This window comes from Plasmodium coatneyi, chromosome 5 (genome assembly GCF_001680005.1).
Source record: "Plasmodium coatneyi strain Hackeri chromosome 5, complete sequence".
NCBI classification, from domain to species: domain Eukaryota; phylum Apicomplexa; class Aconoidasida; order Haemosporida; family Plasmodiidae; genus Plasmodium; species Plasmodium coatneyi.
Window position 1 is genome coordinate 953,307 of NC_033560.1, and position 20,557 is coordinate 973,863.

Sequence of the window (20,557 nt, forward strand, 5' to 3'; positions counted from 1 at the left end):
ACATTATTTTGCCCTTTAACAACCCCAAAGAAATTATGGGAAATCATTGCTGTGCAGGAAGAGATGTAAGGAAAATAAAAATAAAAATTGCTCAATTTAAATTGTATGAAGGCGCTTCGAACGGTTGCCCCCAAGTGTGTTGAGAGCGCGTTCACCAGCGGTGTACGCACGAATGTGCAAGTGCACACATACGTGAGCATAAACGTACATTCATGAGAATATACACTCATCTACATATCCATACACACGTGCGCGTTTTTCCCACCTAAGCTGCTCTACAAAAATAAGCTGCAAGAATTTGGAATAGAGGGGTCAAAGACAATAAGAAAATTGTTATCCTTTACAAGTAAGTTCTTCCTTTTGAGCGTTGCTCATCTACAAGAATTGTTCTATTTGGACTCCATCACGTGAAAGTCCACTGTAGGCGTATTACTTGCCCTTCATTACGCATAATAAAAAAAACAAAAAAAATATCGCTAATTTTTTAGGTAATGACATTCTACGGTTCGACAAGGCATATGACGAGAATGACGTGCAAGAATTCGTGAATTTGTGTTCATCCACATGCGAGGTGAGGGCAACACCAAAAGGGAAAGGACCACTGCGTGCACATATTGCGCAATTCCGCGTATATAAGTCCGTATCTAAGTACATATTTCTCCCCCCCCTTCCCTGCAGATTGAAAAGTTAGAAGATAGAATGCACCCCTGGGCGGCTGACCCTAAAACGATAGGCGCACTGTCCGCGACGCAGTTGGCCATATTGGCTAGTAAAGAAAGTACGAGAAATAAATGAGAAAAATACATTTACAAAGTATCCCCTTTTTTTGTACTTCCAAATGGATACATTATCTGTGCGCACGTGTGTGATAATGAGTTTGAGCGGAGCACGCGTAGACGTTGTTCCAATTGGATTCATTCGAGACCCTTCGCATGATTGTCTCTCCTCTTCATCTATTCATCTTATCCTTTGTGCCCCTCCTCCCAAGATGAACCCCATTACAAAGACGCCATTCGTGAAGCCGACGGAATACCCGTTTTTATAAATCTGCTAAAATCTCACGTAATAACATTTTAGGGGTCGAAAAAGCTGCGTCCTTTTAAGTAAACAAAAGATACAATTTGGGCGTTTTTCTTTCATTTTGCTTCTCTTTTTCTGCAACACAGGAACTGGACAGAGTGCACGCGGCCGTCGTGGCGTTATCCTTTTTGTCCGTCGACAGTAAGAAGCCAGGAAAAAAAGATATATATACATACATAGTGTAGAGAGTGAACCCTTGGGGACCGAAAAATAAAAGGCGGCCATGAAGAAGTCCCATATACAAGGCTCAGCAGGGTTAATTCCCACGTCGACGAATTTTTACGCACCCCCTTAGTTTCTCACTCTCCACATTCACACTTCCCCCCCTCTCCGCAGATGTGAAAAATTGCATTTCGATGTTTGAGAATGGAGCCCTGCCTTACCTGATCAGCGGGATGAAGTCAAACATTGACGGCATGAAGGCGGCCTGCGCCCAGACGTGTAGAAATATTTTCGTTCTGGGTGAGTGCAACTGAACATGTGTGTGTGTGTGTGTGTGGGTGTAGGTATTTCCCCGGAGAGGCCAACTGCACCGCAAGGGAATTGCCTCGGATGTACTCCCCCGTACCAATGCTCCACTGCAAAGTTGTCTATTTCCTCCTCATTCCCCCTTTTTGCAGACAAGAAGTATAAAAAAGAATTCTTAAAATTGGGAGGAATTACCCAGCTCGTGAATTTGCTTGAGATGTAATGACTGAGAGAAGCGAGGGGACAAATGGTGTCTTCAGTTCAGTTCAACACACGCAGCGTCTGCCTCGACATCCATATGTTTGCTTACCCATACATTCATTCCTTTTTTTCCCCTTTTCCCCCTCCCCGCTCAGGCCCCGCAAGTACGACGATAGCCAGCCGTTGTACACACAACTGGAGGCCATTTACCACTTGGAGGATTTTATACTGGTAGGGCCAGGCTGCGCACACCCATATACATATATATAAATTTATACTTTTATTTCGCGGTTGTGATGGTTCCACGTAGATAGGGCGCGTGGGAAGAGCACGCCAAAAAAAAAAAAAAAAAAAAAAAACTCATAAAATGTGCCCATTCTAATTTTTCTCTTTTTTCCCTCCTCACCCCTGAGCAGAATGATGGAGACGAAGTGCCCGAATTTTTGGAGGCCGTTAAAAACTCCAACGCGATTAAAAGTTTGAAAAATCTGCAACAGGTAAGACGAGACGGAGTTATTTCTTTTTTGGACTCCCCCGAAGGAGCACACAAATGTGTACATATGCAACTACATAACACTATGTGTATACCATGTAGACAACATGTGCACACTTTGTGTTGTGTCCCCACCGTTTCCCCTCTCGCAGTGCCCCGAGCAAGACGTGGCTGAAGCCTCGAATGTTCTCCTACTGAGACTCACAGACTAAGTTTCCCCCGTTGTCTAATTTTTTTCACACACATGTGGCGTACATTGGCATTTATCTGTTCAAACCGCAAACGTGTATGTATGCACGTCCTTGACCCCCACGCTGCTACTTTTTTTTTTGTCATTTCTTTCGTATTTGTAAAAGAGTGATGCTTTCGTGAAGTGTTCACGTGTCTGAGAATTCGAAGAAGTTTTGTACCTGCTTCGCCTTCATCACAAAAAAAAAAAAAAAAGAACTTTCACACAAGCATGTGCAAGTGCAGCTGCACTCACGTAAGCGTATATATTTATATAAGTGCACGTATTCCCATACAACGTTGTGTGTACGTACATATGCACATGTGCACGCGCGCGGCGGACTTATCAACTTTAATCATTACATAACGATTGCAGTGTACCGCAGGATCTTTAATTTTTTAAGCTAACCGAATGGCCTGCATGGTTTACTTCTTCCCTCTTCCATTTTTGCTTGGCAATGTTGAGGAACCCTTCTTAACCATCGTGACACCTCTCAAGTTGACGAATGAGGGTGGTGTGTGTGTTCCCCCCCGTAGCTCAGGACCCCTCTGAACGGTATATGGGAATCTCCTTCGACTCCAAAAGCATTTCCGAAAAATTGGAGATGTTTTCTAGTCCCCGTATTTCGCTCTTCAGTTGGGGCATGCAGACAATGTGAAAGTCATTCCCGTAGAGATTTTTTATCTGCGTGAGATATTTTGACTGGAGTTTTCTTCTCGATATATAAACGTCTTCGAGTTCCTTGGTTTTCTGTACAAGGCTAGTAAATGATTCCTGTACTTTTTTATCCTTAATCTGTTTAAGCAAACTTTCACAATGGGACACATTCACCGCCATGCAGTCTAGAGGAAACACCACCTGGTTCACCACAATGTTGTAACAAGAAATATTTTTCTTAGTCAGTTCCTGTATCAGCCGTTCCGTTTCGTATACACTTAAAAACTCAGGGATGCAGACACATACAAAAGTCGTCTTTAATGGATTTTGAAAATTTGACTGAATACTAATGGACATGGCATTCAGGTGATTAATTTTTTCGTAAATTCCTTCCAGTTCCACTTCATTATTTGTAAAACTTTTCAGCATATTTAAAGTGCCTTTCAGTTTTTCTCTCAAGCTGATCAGGTAACCTAATGCTTTTTTTAATAACTCTGGAAAGGCCAACAGTCGTAAAGTATGTCCCGTCGGGGCAGTATCAAAAACGATAACTGAATACTTCATATTTTTTATGGATTGCATTAACTCGGCGAAACATAACGCTTCATCAATTCCTGGAAAGCTTTGCAACAACTCCGGAATTATACTGTCGAAGAATTCCGTTTTGTTTAACTTGAATGCTGTGTTTTCTGAGTAGGTGGTGTCTATTTCCATGCAGTATAAATTATCGAAGGAGTTGATAAGCGTTGGTTGATTGGTAAACTTCTGATTGAAGGCATCACTTGTGTTGTGTGCTGGGTCTGTGGAGAGGAGCAGAACGGACTCCCTCCTTTTGGCTAGCTGTACCGCTATTGAGCAGGATGTAGTGGTTTTTCCTACCCCTCCCTTTCCCCCCACGAAGATCCAGTTCAGGGTCTTATTTTCCAGCAACTTGCTCAAATTCGTGTCATACTCCTCCTCGTCATATTCGTCACTCTCCAGGGTCAGCGAACACGACAGCGAGTCCGCGTCGCTCATCGTGGTAGGTTGTATATATTGTAAGTGGGGAGGCTTGTCACCGTGCTGGCAGTGTTGCCTTGTTAACTCGTTAAACCGATGTGACGGTTGCTGGAATACAACGCAAGGACAGGCGCTGGTCCGGGGGACTTTCTTCCTTGCCAAACGGGGGGAGATGCAAAAGTAGTGTGGCGGTAAAAAGGGGAAATTTTAAAAAAAATCAAAAAAAAATTCAAAAATAACTCACAAAGAAATAATAAATAATTCAAAAAAAAAATAATAAAATAACGTAACGTAAAATAAAATTCATAAAACAAATGGGGAGGGACGGACCAAGTCAACGAATGTACTGTTCCGTGTTGCTTCCCATGCATGGATGCTAAATTTAAGCCCCCTCGAATGGACATATTTTGCTGCACTCGCTATCTCCGTCGCGTTGGGAGATCCCCAATGTGCGGTTCAGTGTACGTTATTACAAAAGGTATGCTCACGTTGTCGTCTCGTGTGACATCATCATATTGGCATTCTTTGAAATTGTGAGGGGGTGAACAGGAATAGCTATTTTCCGCGTGGCGCGCTCGAACAGTGCATATCTTATTATTACCACTGTGGGGAATTTTTTTTTTTTTTTTTTTCCTTCTTTGCGCACAATTGGGGGCTCATAGCAGCGGAAATGTGACAAGCGGTAAAAATGCGGCAAGGCGGATCACGCACTCGGAACATTAAAATGGTACGCAATAACTCTACCCCACGTTTGTGAATGGCCCCATCAACAGGTAGGCAATTGCCCCACCTCTTTGAAGCGGTTATACTTACCTGTTGGCAATGTCAGTTGTAATATACTGGGGGTAGAAGCGCAGTTTCCTATAAAAATGGCGACGATTTCCATATGTTATGCATTAAGGAGTTGCCCCCTTGGCCGCTACGCCGGGCACCCCCAACTCGTTTGCATGTATCCCCCCGGTGACGGACGTGCCAAAAATGATGAGTCGCTTTTCCCCCACGTGTATTAGTAGGGGCAATCGTAAAGTACTCCTCCCCAAGGTAGGAAAATCCCATTTTACGGGAGTGTCCCACAAAATACACCAGCAGGAGAAGCAGTCGGGGATGTTTGAAAAATTAATACACATAGGCAAGTACCACATTGAGAAGGAAGAAAAAGACGGGTTACATACCAAATTGGTGAGTAGGCAAATTTTAAACAAATATATAGAGTCTATAAAAGCAGATTACAACAGGTTGAAAAAGGAGTTAGCGATTGGGAAGGAAAATTACATCAAAGGAAAGTACCAAGAGTATCTGTTCGACTGCATACAGAATAATGACTACTCCGATTTAATCATTGCAGACGTCATTTACGAAAAGGAGAAAAAAATTTTATGTGTGGGAGAAGGGAACCTATCTTTTAGTACTTTACTGCAGAGGGAGTTGCGTCCATGTCAAGTAGTAGCCACTTCTATGGAGAGCCCAAATGTGTTGCTAAAAAACTGTGGTAGCATTTTTTCGAAGAATTTAAAAATTTTAGAATCGTGTGGAGGTATCTATGTTCCCGAAGTTGATGTAGAAAAAATTGGAGAGCATTTTCTGCACAACACATTTGACGTGATAATTTTTAACTTCCCATTTGTTCTCCCATCAGATGACTTCATACAAACCAAATGGAACATACAAAGAGAGAAGCTCCACAGCGACAGGAACATCTTTCTGAAGTATTACAAAAAGGCCGAATACCTCTTACTCAACAGGATACTTTATTGGCTTTTTAAAAATGGGTCCCTCCTACTTAAGGAGAGTGGCTTCCTACACCTTCGCCTCAACGATAAGTACTTAACGTGCGACTTTTCCAACACGTTTTCTTTATCCCTTGTAGAGAAGATTGACTTCTCTTCTTCCTATTTCATTTATAAGTCACTGAGGTATGTCCCTAGCATGATGAATAATTCCTCCTGTGGGTCTTCCTCCTCGAAGGGTCCTCCGAGCTGGACAAAAAACGTTATGTTCACCCCAAAGGGGAAGGTCTTCAGGAGCTTCAAGATGGGCCACACGTGCACGCTGGTCTTTCAGAAGGGGGCGAGCAACCAAACGGACGTAAACGATGCTAGTGGCGGAAGTGACGATAGCTACGGATAGCGGTTTGCAAAACAGATTGGCATAACAGACTGGTTTAACAGATTGGTTTTACGACTTGGCGTCTCCACGCCTGCGGGGGGCCAAGTTGGCCACCTTGCTGTTATGAAGGAGGTCGTACACCACGCTGGCGGAAGAGAAGTTGAAGGGGCACCCGAAGTGGGTCATCAGGCTCCGGTACTTCTTCACCTTTTCGCAAAATATTTTGTTGCACTTTTCCATCTTCCCCTTCATGTGGTCCTTCACCTTGGTCTCGTTAATGAAGTCGATGTTGTTTCCGCCTGTTTGGGGGATGATGCATTCGCTCTTTTGCCGTTCCGCTAGGTTTTTTTCGCCCACACGGTTGCCTCGTCTACCATCCCCTTTACCATCGCCTTTGTCATCCCCCTTGCCGTCTCGTATATCCCCCCTACCGTTGCCTCCGCCTTCGCTGCGGCGCCAGGCCAGCCGGAAGGGCGGACTCATGAAGAGGTACTTCCGCCAGTACACCGTCATATCGACGGCAATCAAATTTATGTTGACGTCATCTGACTTTACCAAAATGCAAGCGTATAAAAAAAGCTCCAAGACTTTTATGAGAATGCGCTGTCTGTGCCGCTTGGCCCTGTCGTCCATATATAAGTAATCGCTCCTCTCATTTAGTTGGTTGCTATTTTTTTTTACCGTTAAGTCGAAATTTAATTTTTCGTTTTGTATGTGCATTTTGTCATAACAGTCGAGGACGAGAGTACGTATTTCCTCCACGTCAAATTCTCGGAAGAAGTAGTAGTCTTCGTTTAGCCTCTTCATAATCTTTGCCTTCTTCAGGCGGATTGTGCTGTTCTGGCTGCGTCGGTCGGCGGGTTCACCAGAGGAGGGGGTACATAACGCAGCGTTAGACGCACCGCCTGACGTGATGCCTAACGCGACGCCTAACGCGATATCTGACTTGCCACCAAGTTCAGACCTCAGTGCCTGCTCCACCTCGTCATAGTTGCTCATAAAGAAGCGATTCATGAGATGGTCCGATATATACTCCTGCAGCGCATCATTGGGGAAGTTCAAGGGGGCTTGGTCAGCTATCCTCTCCTCTGCCTTCTGACCACTAAGGGATGGTGCATCTCCCCACCGCTGCACGTAATTCACGTAGGAAGCTAGGAGGTGCATCTTACTGTAGACGCTCTCGATCGAGTAGGAAAAGTCCTTCAACCTGCACGTCTCAAAAAGTACGCTAAACAGTTTTTTGTTCAAATTTCTTATAACACAGGAAGAGACAGCAAAGCATCTATAAAATAAAGCATCCCTAGAAGGAACGCCAAAGTTAATGAGCACATGGTTTATGTTGTCTAGCAGAGGAAAGGAAAAACTGGATAAGCTATTCATGACGTAATTCTTGTCTTCATACATGCAAATGTTCACGTCATTTCGAGCACTCAATTCTTGAAGGGAGTTCTTGTCTAACTTATTAGCGTTATAAATAGAGATGGGTTTTAACCCATGTGTGTATTTAAAAAAGTAGTTGATATTTTTATACTTCTGCACTTTGCTTTCATATATTGGGCATAAATCGCAGGCGTAGCAGATGAGTTCAACCAATCTCCTTACTCCACAGTTGGGGGGGTAGACTAGGAATATAATGTTACTCTTTTCTAGATACATGTCTAATGGATCCTTTCGTTGGTTACCACCACCCTTCGGGGTTGACCTTCCCTTAGGGGTTGATCTTCCCCTGGGGGTTGACTTCCCATTGGAGGGTTTCTCTACGCCCTCTTCTGGAAAGAACTTCCTCAAAATTTTGTACAATTTTAAAGCTTCGTTTTTATGCCCTGCAATTTCGTAGAGACTGTTAGGCCGAAAGAACACTCTCCATAAATTGGTCACCTCTTTTAGCTTCTCACTTTTTTTCATATTACGCGTTATGCTTCTATCTAATATATTCGCACTGTCATTATTGTTCAGTTCCTTTTCCTCATTGGACATTTCGCCTGACTGGTCTGTCTGCTCGAAGTACTCCTCCGCGGAAATGCACTCCAGGGAGGACGCATCATCATCATCGTGATTGTCTCCTGGGGGGAGTGTTTTCTCCTCAATGTGAGTTTCGTTTTTCTTCCGTTCTGGGCTGTCTTCCTTTGAATTACTACTGTCAGATGGATCCATCACCGCGTGGGGGCTGCCCCTCGGGGAGGTCTTGGCTTCACTGTCCAGGTGGTTCTTGGACATGGTTTCTTCGCCAGAAACGCACTCCCCCCGTGCATCGCACGTGAGCAAGTCGTTACTGATGTGGCAGGAGGAGAAAACTTCGCAGAGGTTTCTAACGAAGAGCACAAATTCTGAAGTCTCCCCGTCTTTGCGCAGTGAGAGCATCAACTCGTGGTACCTCCTTCTGTAGCAATACAGCAGGGAGTTTACGTCGGGGTGGAACTTCCCCCTGGATAAATGCAAAAACAAAAAAAAGTCACTTAACCGTTTCGTCAAATTGGAATTTAACACACTCTTATACTGAGAATGAGAAGCCTCCAACATTTCAGACAAGCTCTTCCGTATGACTCTGCAAAACTGAAGCACCTTTCTCTCAATCGACTTGGTCGGTGCACTATCTATATTAGTCTGGTTAATTAGAAACTTGTACCGTTTTGCGTTATTTCTATTTATCGGGGCAAACAGATCAATGCGTTTCTTTACGTCTACATTTAGGTGCTCTAGAATAGCCTCTTCGTCAAAAATGGGACCTTTAAAGTTGGCCATTTTTTTTACAAAGTCCTCACTTAAACCGTGTCCAATGATTAATGCGTTGCTTCTCCGTAGGTTGTTCGTGATCCCGTATCCTGCATCTTTCACCTTATTCACCAGTGCGAAGTTACTAAAGAGGGTGAACTTCCCAGAGATGAAAAAGGTAAACGGTTTGTTCGAGTGGTCTCTCAACAGCTTGCATGGGGAGATGCCTTTCTCGAAGGAGCAATTTGCGGTGGAACATTTTCCCGTGGCACCCTTCTGCGTGACGTCCTTCTGTGTGACGTCCCTCTGGGGACCTTCCCTTCCCTCCTGAACCTCCACGTGGTTGTTGTACTCCCTGTCAAAATAGTACTTGTTTAAAACTCGAAGAATTTTAATCCTCCTCTTCTCATTTAAGATATCACTTACGTCATCATTTATCATGAAGTTATTTTTTATGGAGGTTAATTTATCTTGAACGTTATTTTTCAGTTGGTGGAGGTTCGTTTGGAAGGGGTTCCCAAATGGGTGGTCTTTTCCCGTCCTTTTTTGTGCCTCCTTTGCGTGGTTCGCCCACGCGCCATCCGGGTGCACCGTGGGGGGGAAGTCCGATTCGCCAGAGGGGTCATCGCAATCGTCATGGTTATCCTCCTCATCGTCATTGTCATTATCGTTGCCATCATCATCATCATCCTTATTGTTTTCGTCATTGTCCCCGCCACTTACACCCACTACGCAGCTTTTACTTGCCTTTCTGGAAAACCCACTAAAGAAGCCAACGTTCAGACACGTCTTTCTGCCAGCCCTGTTGGAAGAGTTCTTACGTCCCCCCTCTGTGTTGGCATCCGATTCGGCGTCTGTGTCCATGTCAATGCCAATGCTCGTGTGTGCACCTACTCCTACACAACTGACTCTCCCAATCCGAACCCTTTTCGTTTTGGCTCGTTCCATTTCGAATTCATTGTCTGATTTTAACACTCGTTTGTTTTCCTTTACATAATTTCTCCTTCCTGGCGTTACGGGGCTGTTCGTATGTTCCTTTTGGGATAAGTCATCACAGGTTTGATCCCCTTCTTCCCCTCCGTCACCCCCATCGGGGCTATACCTTTCCCTTTTTTTTCTCTCCCCATAGAGTGCACCATCATTTTTGCTGTACCTTTCTCCATCCGAAATGGAATTTCTCTTGTACGATCGGTTCATTGCACTGAGGGTGTCTCCTTCGTCTACGCCGGCGCCGCGTTTGGGTGTACCTTCACCAGTGTCACGTTTAAGTATACCACCACCAGTTTCCCCTTTCGCACCACACCTGCCATTGGATCTCCCGGTGCAGCCAAAGTTAGACGCACTCCCATCGCTATCCGCACTGCTGAACCTACCCTCGGAAGCACTGTCCTCATTCACATTCCCATTCACAGTTATTTCAATGTTATTGCCGAAAAAATTGACGAGGGAGATTTTCCTCGACTTCACTAACTTTGCGCATTTTTCAGGGGGGAAGGAGGAGCGCAGAATATTTTCCTCTTTTCCATCTCCCCCATTTGGCTCTGAGGAAACATTTTCAATGTTATTCCCTTCTGTGGGTGATATGGAAGGAAGGTCTACGCGGGGTCCCTTCGACTGATCCCGCCCAGGAACAGAATCCACAGCATCCACAGCACCCGCAACATCCGCGTTATGCTGGTCATCCGATTCATTTTTCTTTCTTTTGAGTCCCCTTTTTGTTTTGTTCCCCTCGTCTTGGGATTCTCCATGGGGGTGTTTCCAATCAGGGGTAATTTCGTCACGCCGCTTTTCTTCACCCTCAGTTTTCACGTTCTCCCCCTCCTTCCTCCTTAACGTCGTGCCAACGGTGGGCACCCTACTCACGTCCCTCGACAAAGTGGACTTCACATTGGCAATTCCACAAATCTTCGCAGACGGCTTAATATTCGTGCGGTTCATCTTGTTTGTCACTTCATTTTCTACTCCTGGTGAAGCACAAAATGGGTTCCCCTTCTTTGGGGGATATTCCATTTGGCTTGTCCCCTCTCCTCCTGCATCTACACCAGTGAGTAACACATTTTTGTCCCAAGTCTGGTGCATCTTTTCCTTCACTTGGGAAATTCCTGGTAGGGATGTTATACTTATGGTTGTAGGTATGCCCGATGGACGTCCGTCGGCATGTGGGTTGTTCTCACCGTTGGGGGGGTTCGGTGTCTGAAGCATTTTGGCCGCTTCGCCACTCTTCACAATTTTAAAGAAGTTAGTAATTTTGTTTGTGCATATTTCTTCTTTTTTTTTCCTCCTCCTATCGTTGTTTGTCTTCGTGGGGACATCTCCCCTGGGGGGTTCACTCCTCATGGATTCTCCCTTGATATCCTGCATCTCCATCCGTGCAGCGGGTGTGTAAATATTTTTTGGCATGCTTTTCCCACCCACTCGTTTTAGCTGAACGGTACGTCAGGATATGAAAAGAGAGTGATACCTCATGGGCTGCTTTAAAAAAAAAAAAAAAACAAATGATGATGAACAATAAAATTTACATTTTCGATAAGGAAACTAACGAATGAGCACTTCGAACTGCTCCCAGGGGTATAACCTATAGTATTCAAATTATGCGCTAATTTTGTGTATTTTTTTTTTTTTTTTCTTTTTGGAGAAAATTTCGGAGAACACACTGTTTGGGATGAGCATACAAAAAAAAAAATCATTGCACATCCTGGATGTATATATTTATTTTTTTTAATTTCCCCCAATTTAGTGCATACCAAATGCATATTTGCACGTATCCTTCTCTTTTTCCTTTACGCGCATTTCGCCTGTGTGGCACCTTCGGGCCAGTCCTTTTGCAAGTCCTTTCTCCCTGCAGAAGACAGTTAATTGGAGGAAAATAACAGGTCCTCTGTGGGGGGAAAGGTTGTGTGGACATGGTCGTTTTCCCTCCTGAGCATACAGAGAGTTACTGCAAGGGGGAGAGCCAAAAAAAAAAAAAAAAAAAATGCATTGTGCGAGAGCACGTGGAAAGCATCGAAGGAGAGTGCCCCCAGGGTAGGCTCACGCACATGCAGGGGAGTCTTTCTGCATGATTGATGCACCACACCATTACACTAACAATGGAGGTCCGACAAACGCGCGAAGGAGAATACACAAAAAAAAAGAAAAAAAAAATGAAGACAAATGAATTCTCCCCCGCAGGAAGGAAACAAAATGAAGCCTTTAAAATGTGTACAGAGAATATTTTTTTTTTTTTTTTTTTTTCCAAAGTTTACATTCCCAATGCGTAGTGTAGTGCCAGTTTTGTCTCTGCCTCACCCTTTTACACATTTTTTGGACCTCAATGAGGACCCAGGAAAAACGAATGTTTCAATTTTTCTAAATGTTAATATTTCCAAAAGGAGAAGCCCATTCGCTTAAAATGTATTTCGAATTAGCCCTACCAGACGGTACACCCTCCTTTCTCTTCGTTATCTACCCATTTGGCGTCTTTCCCTGGGGTCATTTTTTTTTTATAATTTATTTCAATCATAAAGATATGAACATTTTAGTGTTTTCTACACGGATGTATCGTCACCCCTTGATGGACGTCCCTGATTCGGGAGAGAGGAGAAGAAGTTATGTGGACTTGCTTCATTTCTACAGTGCGAGTTATCCTTTTGAAGGGGGCTTAACTGGTCCATTAGGGTAAATGACAGCACCCCACAAGAGAAGGGGAAAATAAATGGTACATATCTAGTAAGAGACACTCTACACCTACAGGATAATTCTTTCGAGGTTTCCAGGCGGGTTCAATTTAGAATGAGTGCGCCATACTAGGGGTCTCTTCTTTATCGGTTTGATTGCACACAAGCAGGGGCGTCTCTCCTTCTCGACTACATTTTTGTGCCCCCGTTGTAACGAACAACTGGGAGGGTTCCCATTAGGGGTTACGCGAACGTTTGGGGACGACGAACCGGTGGTGGGCTGTTCGATCAGACGACGATGCATTGCCCTATCAGGTTCTGTTACGATGGCTGATCATCTACTGGTGCGCTGACCAACCGACTCACTTCCTCCCCCCATGGGTTCAATTCGATGGACGCGTCCTCACTAAATGGGTGGATTCTTCAACCCATGTCACGCTCCTAATGTAGATATATTCAGAAGAAATGGAAAAGTATACGCAGTCGTATATACACGGTGGCGCTGGGTGAATACTCGACTAAAAAACGACACTCTTGTGTGAGCTTTTATGTTGATCACCTTCCCCGAGTGTAATGGGTCAAATTGCAACGTAACAGGTGAGATGAAGTTCAGTTCGCGAATCTTCTACGTAGCTTTTGCCAGTTGGGTAATTATAGGAGACATTTTTTTTTTTTTTTTTCAAAATGATTCGGTCATTCCTGTGCAGGAGATATGCCGCCACGTAATGTTGTTCTCTCCGTTTTTTTTTTTTTTTTTTTTTATTTATTTTTTTTTTTTCTTTGTTGAATGGCGATACTTTGCATTTTCTCCGTTAAGCATAGTAGGGTGGTAAAGTGACACATTCGAAATGGTTTCTTTTGTTAATTTCCTTTCCTTCATTATTTATTAATTTTTTTAGTTTTTTTTTTTTTTTTTTTTTTATCATTCCGGCTTTGTTAGGCTGCGCGCAGCCGGGAACGCGCGATTGGCTTCTTTTCCCCCTGCGTGTCATTTGCAGCGGAGTAATGGCTCGATTGTCATTTGTGCGTGCTTCGTCCAGTTGCTTCTTCCATTTGCTACAATACGCTAATCCTTTCCGTTGCTTCACCCCGTTGCTATACTGTCCTCACATCTGACCTTCCGAGAGGGGAAGCCACCCCGATTGGCATTTTCCCCAGTCGATTTGTAACCCATTTTGTTTTCACCCTTTTTGCAGTCTCCATTAGTGGGGTCTTCCTTGGCGTTACCGCGAACAGTCAGGGGGGGCCCAATCCGTCCATGTGCGTTGCTTCACAAATTGGCTGTGCGTGTGCTCTGCAGGGGGAGCACATACACGTTTGTGCATGGCCAGTGAGGGTAAAACTTCCGTTGTCAGTTTGCCTATACTAGTTTGACCGTGCAAATTTGCCTGTACAATTTTGCCTTTCCCCCCCTTGGCCATTATGATAACGGTACCGCAAGAGGGGTAAACGATTTGTTCTCACATCACCGTGCGCGCAAGATTCACCTTCCCATGGCCATAATATCGTGACCACCCAAACGATGAAAAAACAGAGCGATGAGGACGCAGGTCGGAAGGGAAGAAGCCGAGACCGAAGGAGGGATTTGTTCCTTGACATTTTCAGGGGAGGACCAGGAACGCACTTCTGTTCCGGCAAAAAGAATGTCTTCCTAGAAACGAATACCCTAGAGGTAGACATAAAAAAGGAGTTCCTAAAAAATGTGGATAGCTCATCCTCCTTTCTGTCCAGAATTTCTCTTTTTAAGAAAAAATTTCTTAACGATTTTTTTATTTTAAAAAAGGAGGAAATTAAAAAAACGCTTATGGGAAAGTTACGAGGAGGTCATAGACAATTTAAGGGATGAAGACGTGAGGGAAGTGTTTAACGGGATACAGGAATTTACGTCAAGGGAAAGGGACAATGAAGAATTGTTCCTGCGGTATTTGCACGAGGGTGGGAAGGTTACCCTGAGGGGACGCACAAAGAGACACACAAAGGGACGCGCAAAGGGGAGTAGGAAGAAGGAACACTCTTCCTTGGCGACTTCACCTGACCAGGCGGGAACGTCTACCCCTCCCTGCTGCAAGTGTAACTGCGCAGGAAGAGGTGGAACGAAATGTGATGTCCTAGAGGAAGGTGAAGAAGCACCATTGGGAGGACCACCTAATGTGGACCCACATAATATACTCGCCAAAATAATTCATGCAAATAAGGAGGGACAAAAAAATGTTAAAAAAATTAGTAAAAGGTTAAACGATGTGTGGGATATATATATGACGAGAGGATTTCGAAGTTGGCAAATGGGTCAACATGAAGATGTAATGACAGAGATTTTGCAACAGATTGTACAAAAGGGGCGTGAGGAAATAGATTTTTTGGAAGGCTCCGGGAGGGTTCCCATGGGGAAAATTACCACCATGTTGAGGAAGAAGGGGATAAGCAACAAGCGTGGGGACAGAACTGGTGGCACACGAGGGGATCAAACTAATGCTGGTGACGAATCGGAAGGAAGGGGGACCCCACGTGGGGATGAAACGAATGCTGACCAGGCCAACCGAAGGGAAAGTACCAAGTGTTCCATTCCTATGGATACGAGCTTGACCAACTCCGTACCGCTTAGGAACCCCCGCACTTCGGATACCGCTCACACGCCTACCTCCTCCCTGGCGTCGTATATCCTGAACCCGCAGGATCTGACAGAGACGAACAGCGCCGATAAGGCCCACCACGTCAACAACATAAGTGACGGTGTGTATAGTATGTGTAGCACGAAGAGGGTAAGCGGCCTGTACAGCTCGGACACGAAGGAGGGTACCGTTACGAAGCTCTCCCGGGACAGCATTATTCGAATCAGGAAAGAAATTTATAATAAGGCAAAGCTAAGGAGTGCCAAAGTCGAAACGAAGAAATGTGGACAAGGTGGGCAAGGTGAAAAAGGCATTCACGAAATATTAGTCAACTCACTTAAAGGAGAGATAAAAATGAAAATAAAAAATTTTGTGAAAGTACACCAAGTAGGACAGGGAGCTTACGGAGATGTGTGGATGGCGGAAGACATTACAAATAATAAAAGAGTGGCTTTGAAAAAATTAAAAATAAATGGAAGCAAAGAAGGACTAGCCAAAACGTACATAAGAGAAATCTCCATTTTGAATTCCTTAAAGCATAAAAATATTGTAGAATTGATGGGGGTGGTTTATACTAAAGTACCCCCCATTGAGGACTTGCCGCAGTCACCCTGTGTATCGATCACGTCAGAGCGGTTACAACAGCTGCAGAAATTGAAGCGAACGCAGCGGCGGTCCTCGTCCCGCAGGTCTTGCACGAGGTCACTTTCCCCGTCGTCCAGCGGATTGTCATCATCGTCCAGCACGTCGTCCTCCTCTGGTTCGTCATTGTCATCATTCCTTAAGAAGGGTGAAGCAAACGCCTCCATCTGGATGGTGTTCGAATACGTGCCGTTCGACCTATCAGGGTATAGCGAACTTCTGAGGGACGAGCGGGGCCAGAAGGAAAGATACAAAAACGGAAGTCTCTTCACCATAGGAGAGGTGAAGAACATTTTCCTGCAGTTACTCAGGGCATTAAATTATTGTCACAAAAATAATATAATCCATCGGGATGTCAAAATAGCTAATTTGCTAATGGATAAAAATGGAGTCTTAAAATTAGCCGATTTTGGGCTAGCCAGATTCCACGCAGATCTACCCCCCTCAAATATGACCAACAGAGTAATTACCCTTTGGTACAGACCACCAGAATTGTTACTTGGATCGAATTACTACACGGCATCTGTCGATATGTGGAGCTGTGGATGCATATTAGCGGAACTGCTCACCAGTAACCCCCTCTTCTCAGCAGACAACGAAACGGATATTCTTAGAATTATTCTAAATAAAATAGGACCCCCCTCCAACAAGGAAATAAAATTCCTAAAACATCTACCCAACTGGAATAACCCAATCTTAAACCCCGTCCACCCAAATAGCTTAAACAAAATAAATCAGAATAAAAAGAGCGAAGTAGAAAATGCCATTAGAAGCATACCAGGAGTAGGAGACGTAGGACTAGACCTCATAAAGAATCTCTTAAAATGGAATCCCTTTGAAAGATATTCTGCCCTCCAGGCATTGCAACACCCCTGGTTTAGCAGCAACCCTTTACCAGAAAAAATAGGCGAACGAAATAACATAAAAGCTGCCCATAGTTTTATGACAAAAAATTTTAAAAAAAGAGATACATCTAAATTGAACTTTAGAAAAATTCAAGAAAATTTTAGATTCGTTAATGTAGGGACTTATAGGAGGGCTGTTTTTTACAGTCGATATGGCAAGGTCCTCATGCAGTCAGCTGCTGCGTCGGCTCCTACGTCAGCTGGTGCGTCAGCTGGACGGTGCCTCCCCCCGGTACCCCCAACGGGTAGGTTTACTTCGCGCAAAGATGGTTTCGCTGGTCAAGTGGGTGCATCTGCCTAGTTGTGCAGAATCACATGTATTATTAACTGCACTAGCGAATTTCCATTTATCTGCGCCACGTCTAATTCCCTCATTTTTCTTTTCCCTCGCAGAGGAGGAGAAGCAGGAAAATCAGGACAACCAAGAGAAGCAAGAGAATGAAGAAAAAGAGGGGAATGAAGAGAACCAGGAAAACCAAGCACCGCCCAACGGAAGAAACGCAGAAAAGGTGCAAACTGTGATGAAGACAAACGAACAGACAGAGCATCATGCCAATGGAAAGGAAAGACACAGACGGGAGGGAACGCCCCCCCACAGACATAACCATGATGAGCTAACACGTTCAAGTAGGACTGAGCTAAGTGGACGGGCTCCTCCAGGTGACGCTTCTAAAAAATCTGATCATCGCCACGCAGATGTAGAGAGAGAAAAACAGCCCTTAAAGGATCGCGAAAGGGTAGCAGATGCGAAGGAGAAAAAAGGGAACAATTATAAAATGAAGGAACAGCACATGGAAGAGGATCTTGGACGATATGATAAATATGGAACGAAGCGGGATGGTAGCTTCCGTGGAGATATCCGGTGGAGACGCGAGGAGAGCTCTGAAAGGAGCAGGCACTCGTCCATCCGGGAGGGTGGGTACCATACTCACAGATACCGTGGAAGGGTGGACAGAATCAGGGATGACAGCACAAGTAGAGTGGAGAGGAGCATACACGATAGAAGTAGGGAAAGGGAGTGGTACAAGAGAGAGCACGCCGAAAGGGACAGAGAAGTGGGTAGAGAGAGGGACAGGAAAAGAGACAGGGAACGAGAAAAGGAAAGAGAGTGGGAGAGGGACAAGCGCAGGGACACGGGAAGGGAAAGGGATCGAGAAAGGGAAAGAGAACGAGAGAGGGAACGAGAGTGGGAAAGGGAACACGATCGAGATAGAGACAGGGATAGGGAACGGGATCGAGAAAGGGAAAGAGAGCGAGAAAAGGAAAGAGAACGAGAGAGGGAGCGATATAGAGAAAGGGACAGGGAAAAGGAGCGGGAGAGAGCTAGAGAGAGAGACAGGGAAGAAGAAAGAGAACGGAACCGAGAAAGAGAAAGAGAAAGAAAAAAAGAACGAGAAAGGGAACGAGACCGAAAAAGATATCGAGACGAAGAAAGGGATCGAGAACGAGACCGACATAGAGAAAGGGAGCCGCATAAACGGAGAAGCAGAGACCACCCAAGCAGAAGCGAAGAGCACCAACTGAAGGAACAGAAAAAACACAAGCTGGATGCAGAGGATGCCAAGCGGGAACGAAAAAGAAAGTTATAAACGTGGGGTGAAAATAACGCACCGCACCCAATCGGTTGGGTGGTTCGCGTGTGAATAGGTTTTGCGCCCAATGCTTCATTTGGCGAAAGGACAGATGTGGGTGGCGCTTACCTACAACCACGAAATGTTGTAACGGTGCCACATAGGCACAATATGGAGGAGGAAATTCACATGAGAGAAATTAAATGGTCCGTTTGGTAAGCGGTGTAAAAAGGATGATCAAGGTGCAGTTGGAAAATGGGCGGCCATACAATGTGCTTGCCATAAGCGCGTTCCTTTCTGTTGGGTCATTTATAGGAGGGACTAGCAAGCTAATTAGCCCCGCATGGAAAAGGTAGCTTCGCTTTGTGGCTTCCTCCCACTTTTTTTTTTTTTTTTTTTTTTATAACATTTTTTCGTGGTTTCATTGTGCATTCTCCCCTTTTAACATCGCCACAAGTAGAAAACATCGCGGTGCCGCATGACGGCGCGTCAAAAATGGGAGAAGTTGGGGGGAGAGTAACGCTTAAAAAATTTTGTCACTTAAAAAAAAGGAGAGCGTGTGTGTGTGCTCTCTTATTGCAGCTACTGGACCAGCCCTACGTGCCGCTGAGCAAACTGCGAATTATGTTCTCTTTCGCCGAGGAGATGGCCTGGTTAAGTGGCGTATGTTCCTGCAAGTCGCTCTCGTGCATATACAACCGGTTTATAATAACGTTTGGGTTGGTCTCCATAATAATGCCGCTATCGGCAATTTCGTCCAGAATTAAATAGATAGAATCCAGCTTGTCGAGGAGTTGCTTCTTCCCGATCTGATTATTTGTAACATTGTCTAGGCACTGCTGCACCGTCTGCATAACTTCATGAAGAATAATTTCGTTGTCACTTTCGTCTCCTACGATGTAGATGCTTACGTCATTTATTAGCAGATAGAGGATGGTAAATTTATTCAGGACTAACACTTCCGTTTCGCTGGAATCCCCACCCAACTTCCTAGCTTTCTCCGTTATATCATTTTCAAATAATTTTTGGTCCTCCACTGTGCGTAAATTATTATACGTGTTTTCGAACGGGGCGCTTATCCCATCTTTGCTTGAGCTGCTCTTGTAGACTAATTTGTTTTCTCCCTTCGGTGGGAACTGATCGTTGTAATACTTTACTGCAATTCGCTTTCCACAGTTATCCAAAATTATTATGGCGCTTAGCTGCCTTATCGATACGGCCTTCATCTTTTCAGCGGGGCTTTCCCCCCAAAAGCTGGTCACTTCTGAACTGGCCAAATGGGAACTACTCTGTGTTGACCAAATTGGGGTGGTCTCAAACTTGCTCGGCTTGGAATTCCCTTCCCGTTAGGTAATTTGTTCGATAGTGAAGTGGACACGGGGGGGCACAGGTTATGTTGTTCATCCCTTGTGCGCTGTCCGGTGGGTGGCCTCACCAGTTCCTGTTCACAAACAGGCAAAGTACTTCCCTTTCGTTCTCTATGAACAGCTTCAGGTGTACTCTCCCCAATATATGGGATACGATCCTCCCTCTCGCGAAAATAAATAAATGCTTATACGTTCGAACTGCTGTATTGGGAAGTCCTATGCCGCTAAGTGGAGCGCGGAATGGCCAGGGGGCTGAAAAGATTTTTCTCCCCTCTTCGTTACTTTTGCTTTATTTTCAATTTATTTTTTATTTTATTTTTATTTATTTTTATTTTTTGTTTTCCCGTTTTTCTTCTCCCCACATTGTTAACCACTTCCCCGTGGCATATTTTCGTAGCTGCAGGGCCCAATTTACGAACAAAACAAATTCGTCGTCCACTTTGCGTTCTTCACCTCGCTTACTGAACGTGCGAACAGTTTCGAGTGGGGGTCTCAACTTTGGCGTTTCTTTTCCTCCTTCGGTTGTATGACTATAACGGGGCAAACCTCACTCATGTGGAGGGGGAAAAATTACAGTTAATACGTATGCCCGAATAGCTGTTTGTTGTTTCCCCCAGTTGGCACAAGCAGGTACAACTACATGTAGTATAAGCGTTATTCCAGTGGAGGGCCTTTTTTTTTTTTTTTTTTTTTTACTGCACTTAGGGATTTGCCTTACCCGTTTGGGGTCACCTTTTCATTGGAAATAATTTTTTTTTAAAAAAAAAAAAAACCCAATAAAACGAAAACGAACTGCCTCTTCGCAGGAACTTCCGCGCCTGAACCAATGCAGTCGTTTTTTTTTTTGAAGTGACGTACTTGC

General features: G+C 44.6%; 6 protein-coding genes across 6 annotated transcripts; 3 read left to right on the forward strand and 3 right to left on the reverse strand.

Moving 5' to 3' along the window:
* Positions 1-35: 35 nt before the first annotated feature.
* PCOAH_00011750 (Uncharacterized protein) lies at positions 36-2,454 on the forward strand (the record flags this gene model as incomplete). The annotated part of the gene is made up of 11 exons (XM_020057984.1): positions 36-65; positions 271-346; positions 489-571; positions 679-778; positions 989-1,062; positions 1,167-1,221; positions 1,417-1,542; positions 1,701-1,767; positions 1,905-1,980; positions 2,166-2,246; positions 2,395-2,454. The coding sequence occupies 11 exons, from the start codon at positions 36-38 to the stop codon at positions 2,452-2,454; spliced, it is 828 nt and encodes a 275-aa protein (XP_019913580.1).
* Positions 2,455-3,008: 554 nt separating this feature from the next.
* Positions 3,009-4,145, reverse strand: PCOAH_00011760 (ATPase ASNA1-like protein; the record flags this gene model as incomplete). Its single annotated transcript, XM_020057985.1, has 1 exon — positions 3,009-4,145. One exon carries the CDS (start codon positions 4,143-4,145, stop codon positions 3,009-3,011), a length of 1,137 nt encoding a protein of 378 aa, XP_019913549.1.
* Positions 4,146-5,105: 960 nt separating this feature from the next.
* On the forward strand, positions 5,106-6,254 carry PCOAH_00011770 (Uncharacterized protein; the record flags this gene model as incomplete). The annotated part of the gene is made up of 1 exon (XM_020057986.1): positions 5,106-6,254. One exon carries the CDS (start codon positions 5,106-5,108, stop codon positions 6,252-6,254), a length of 1,149 nt encoding a protein of 382 aa, XP_019913514.1.
* A 48-nt stretch (positions 6,255-6,302) lies between these two features.
* On the reverse strand, positions 6,303-11,312 carry PCOAH_00011780 (Uncharacterized protein; the record flags this gene model as incomplete). The annotated part of the gene is made up of 1 exon (XM_020057987.1): positions 6,303-11,312. One exon carries the CDS (start codon positions 11,310-11,312, stop codon positions 6,303-6,305), a length of 5,010 nt encoding a protein of 1,669 aa, XP_019913522.1.
* Positions 11,313-14,123: 2,811 nt separating this feature from the next.
* On the forward strand, positions 14,124-18,346 carry PCOAH_00011790 (Protein kinase domain containing protein; the record flags this gene model as incomplete). The annotated part of the gene is made up of 3 exons (XM_020057988.1): positions 14,124-14,326; positions 14,415-16,960; positions 17,151-18,346. 3 exons carry the CDS (start codon positions 14,124-14,126, stop codon positions 18,344-18,346), a joined length of 3,945 nt encoding a protein of 1,314 aa, XP_019913569.1.
* A 578-nt stretch (positions 18,347-18,924) lies between these two features.
* Positions 18,925-19,554, reverse strand: PCOAH_00011800 (Uncharacterized protein; the record flags this gene model as incomplete). Its single annotated transcript, XM_020057989.1, has 1 exon — positions 18,925-19,554. The coding sequence occupies one exon, from the start codon at positions 19,552-19,554 to the stop codon at positions 18,925-18,927; it is 630 nt and encodes a 209-aa protein (XP_019913418.1).
* Positions 19,555-20,557: the final 1,003 nt, after the last annotated feature.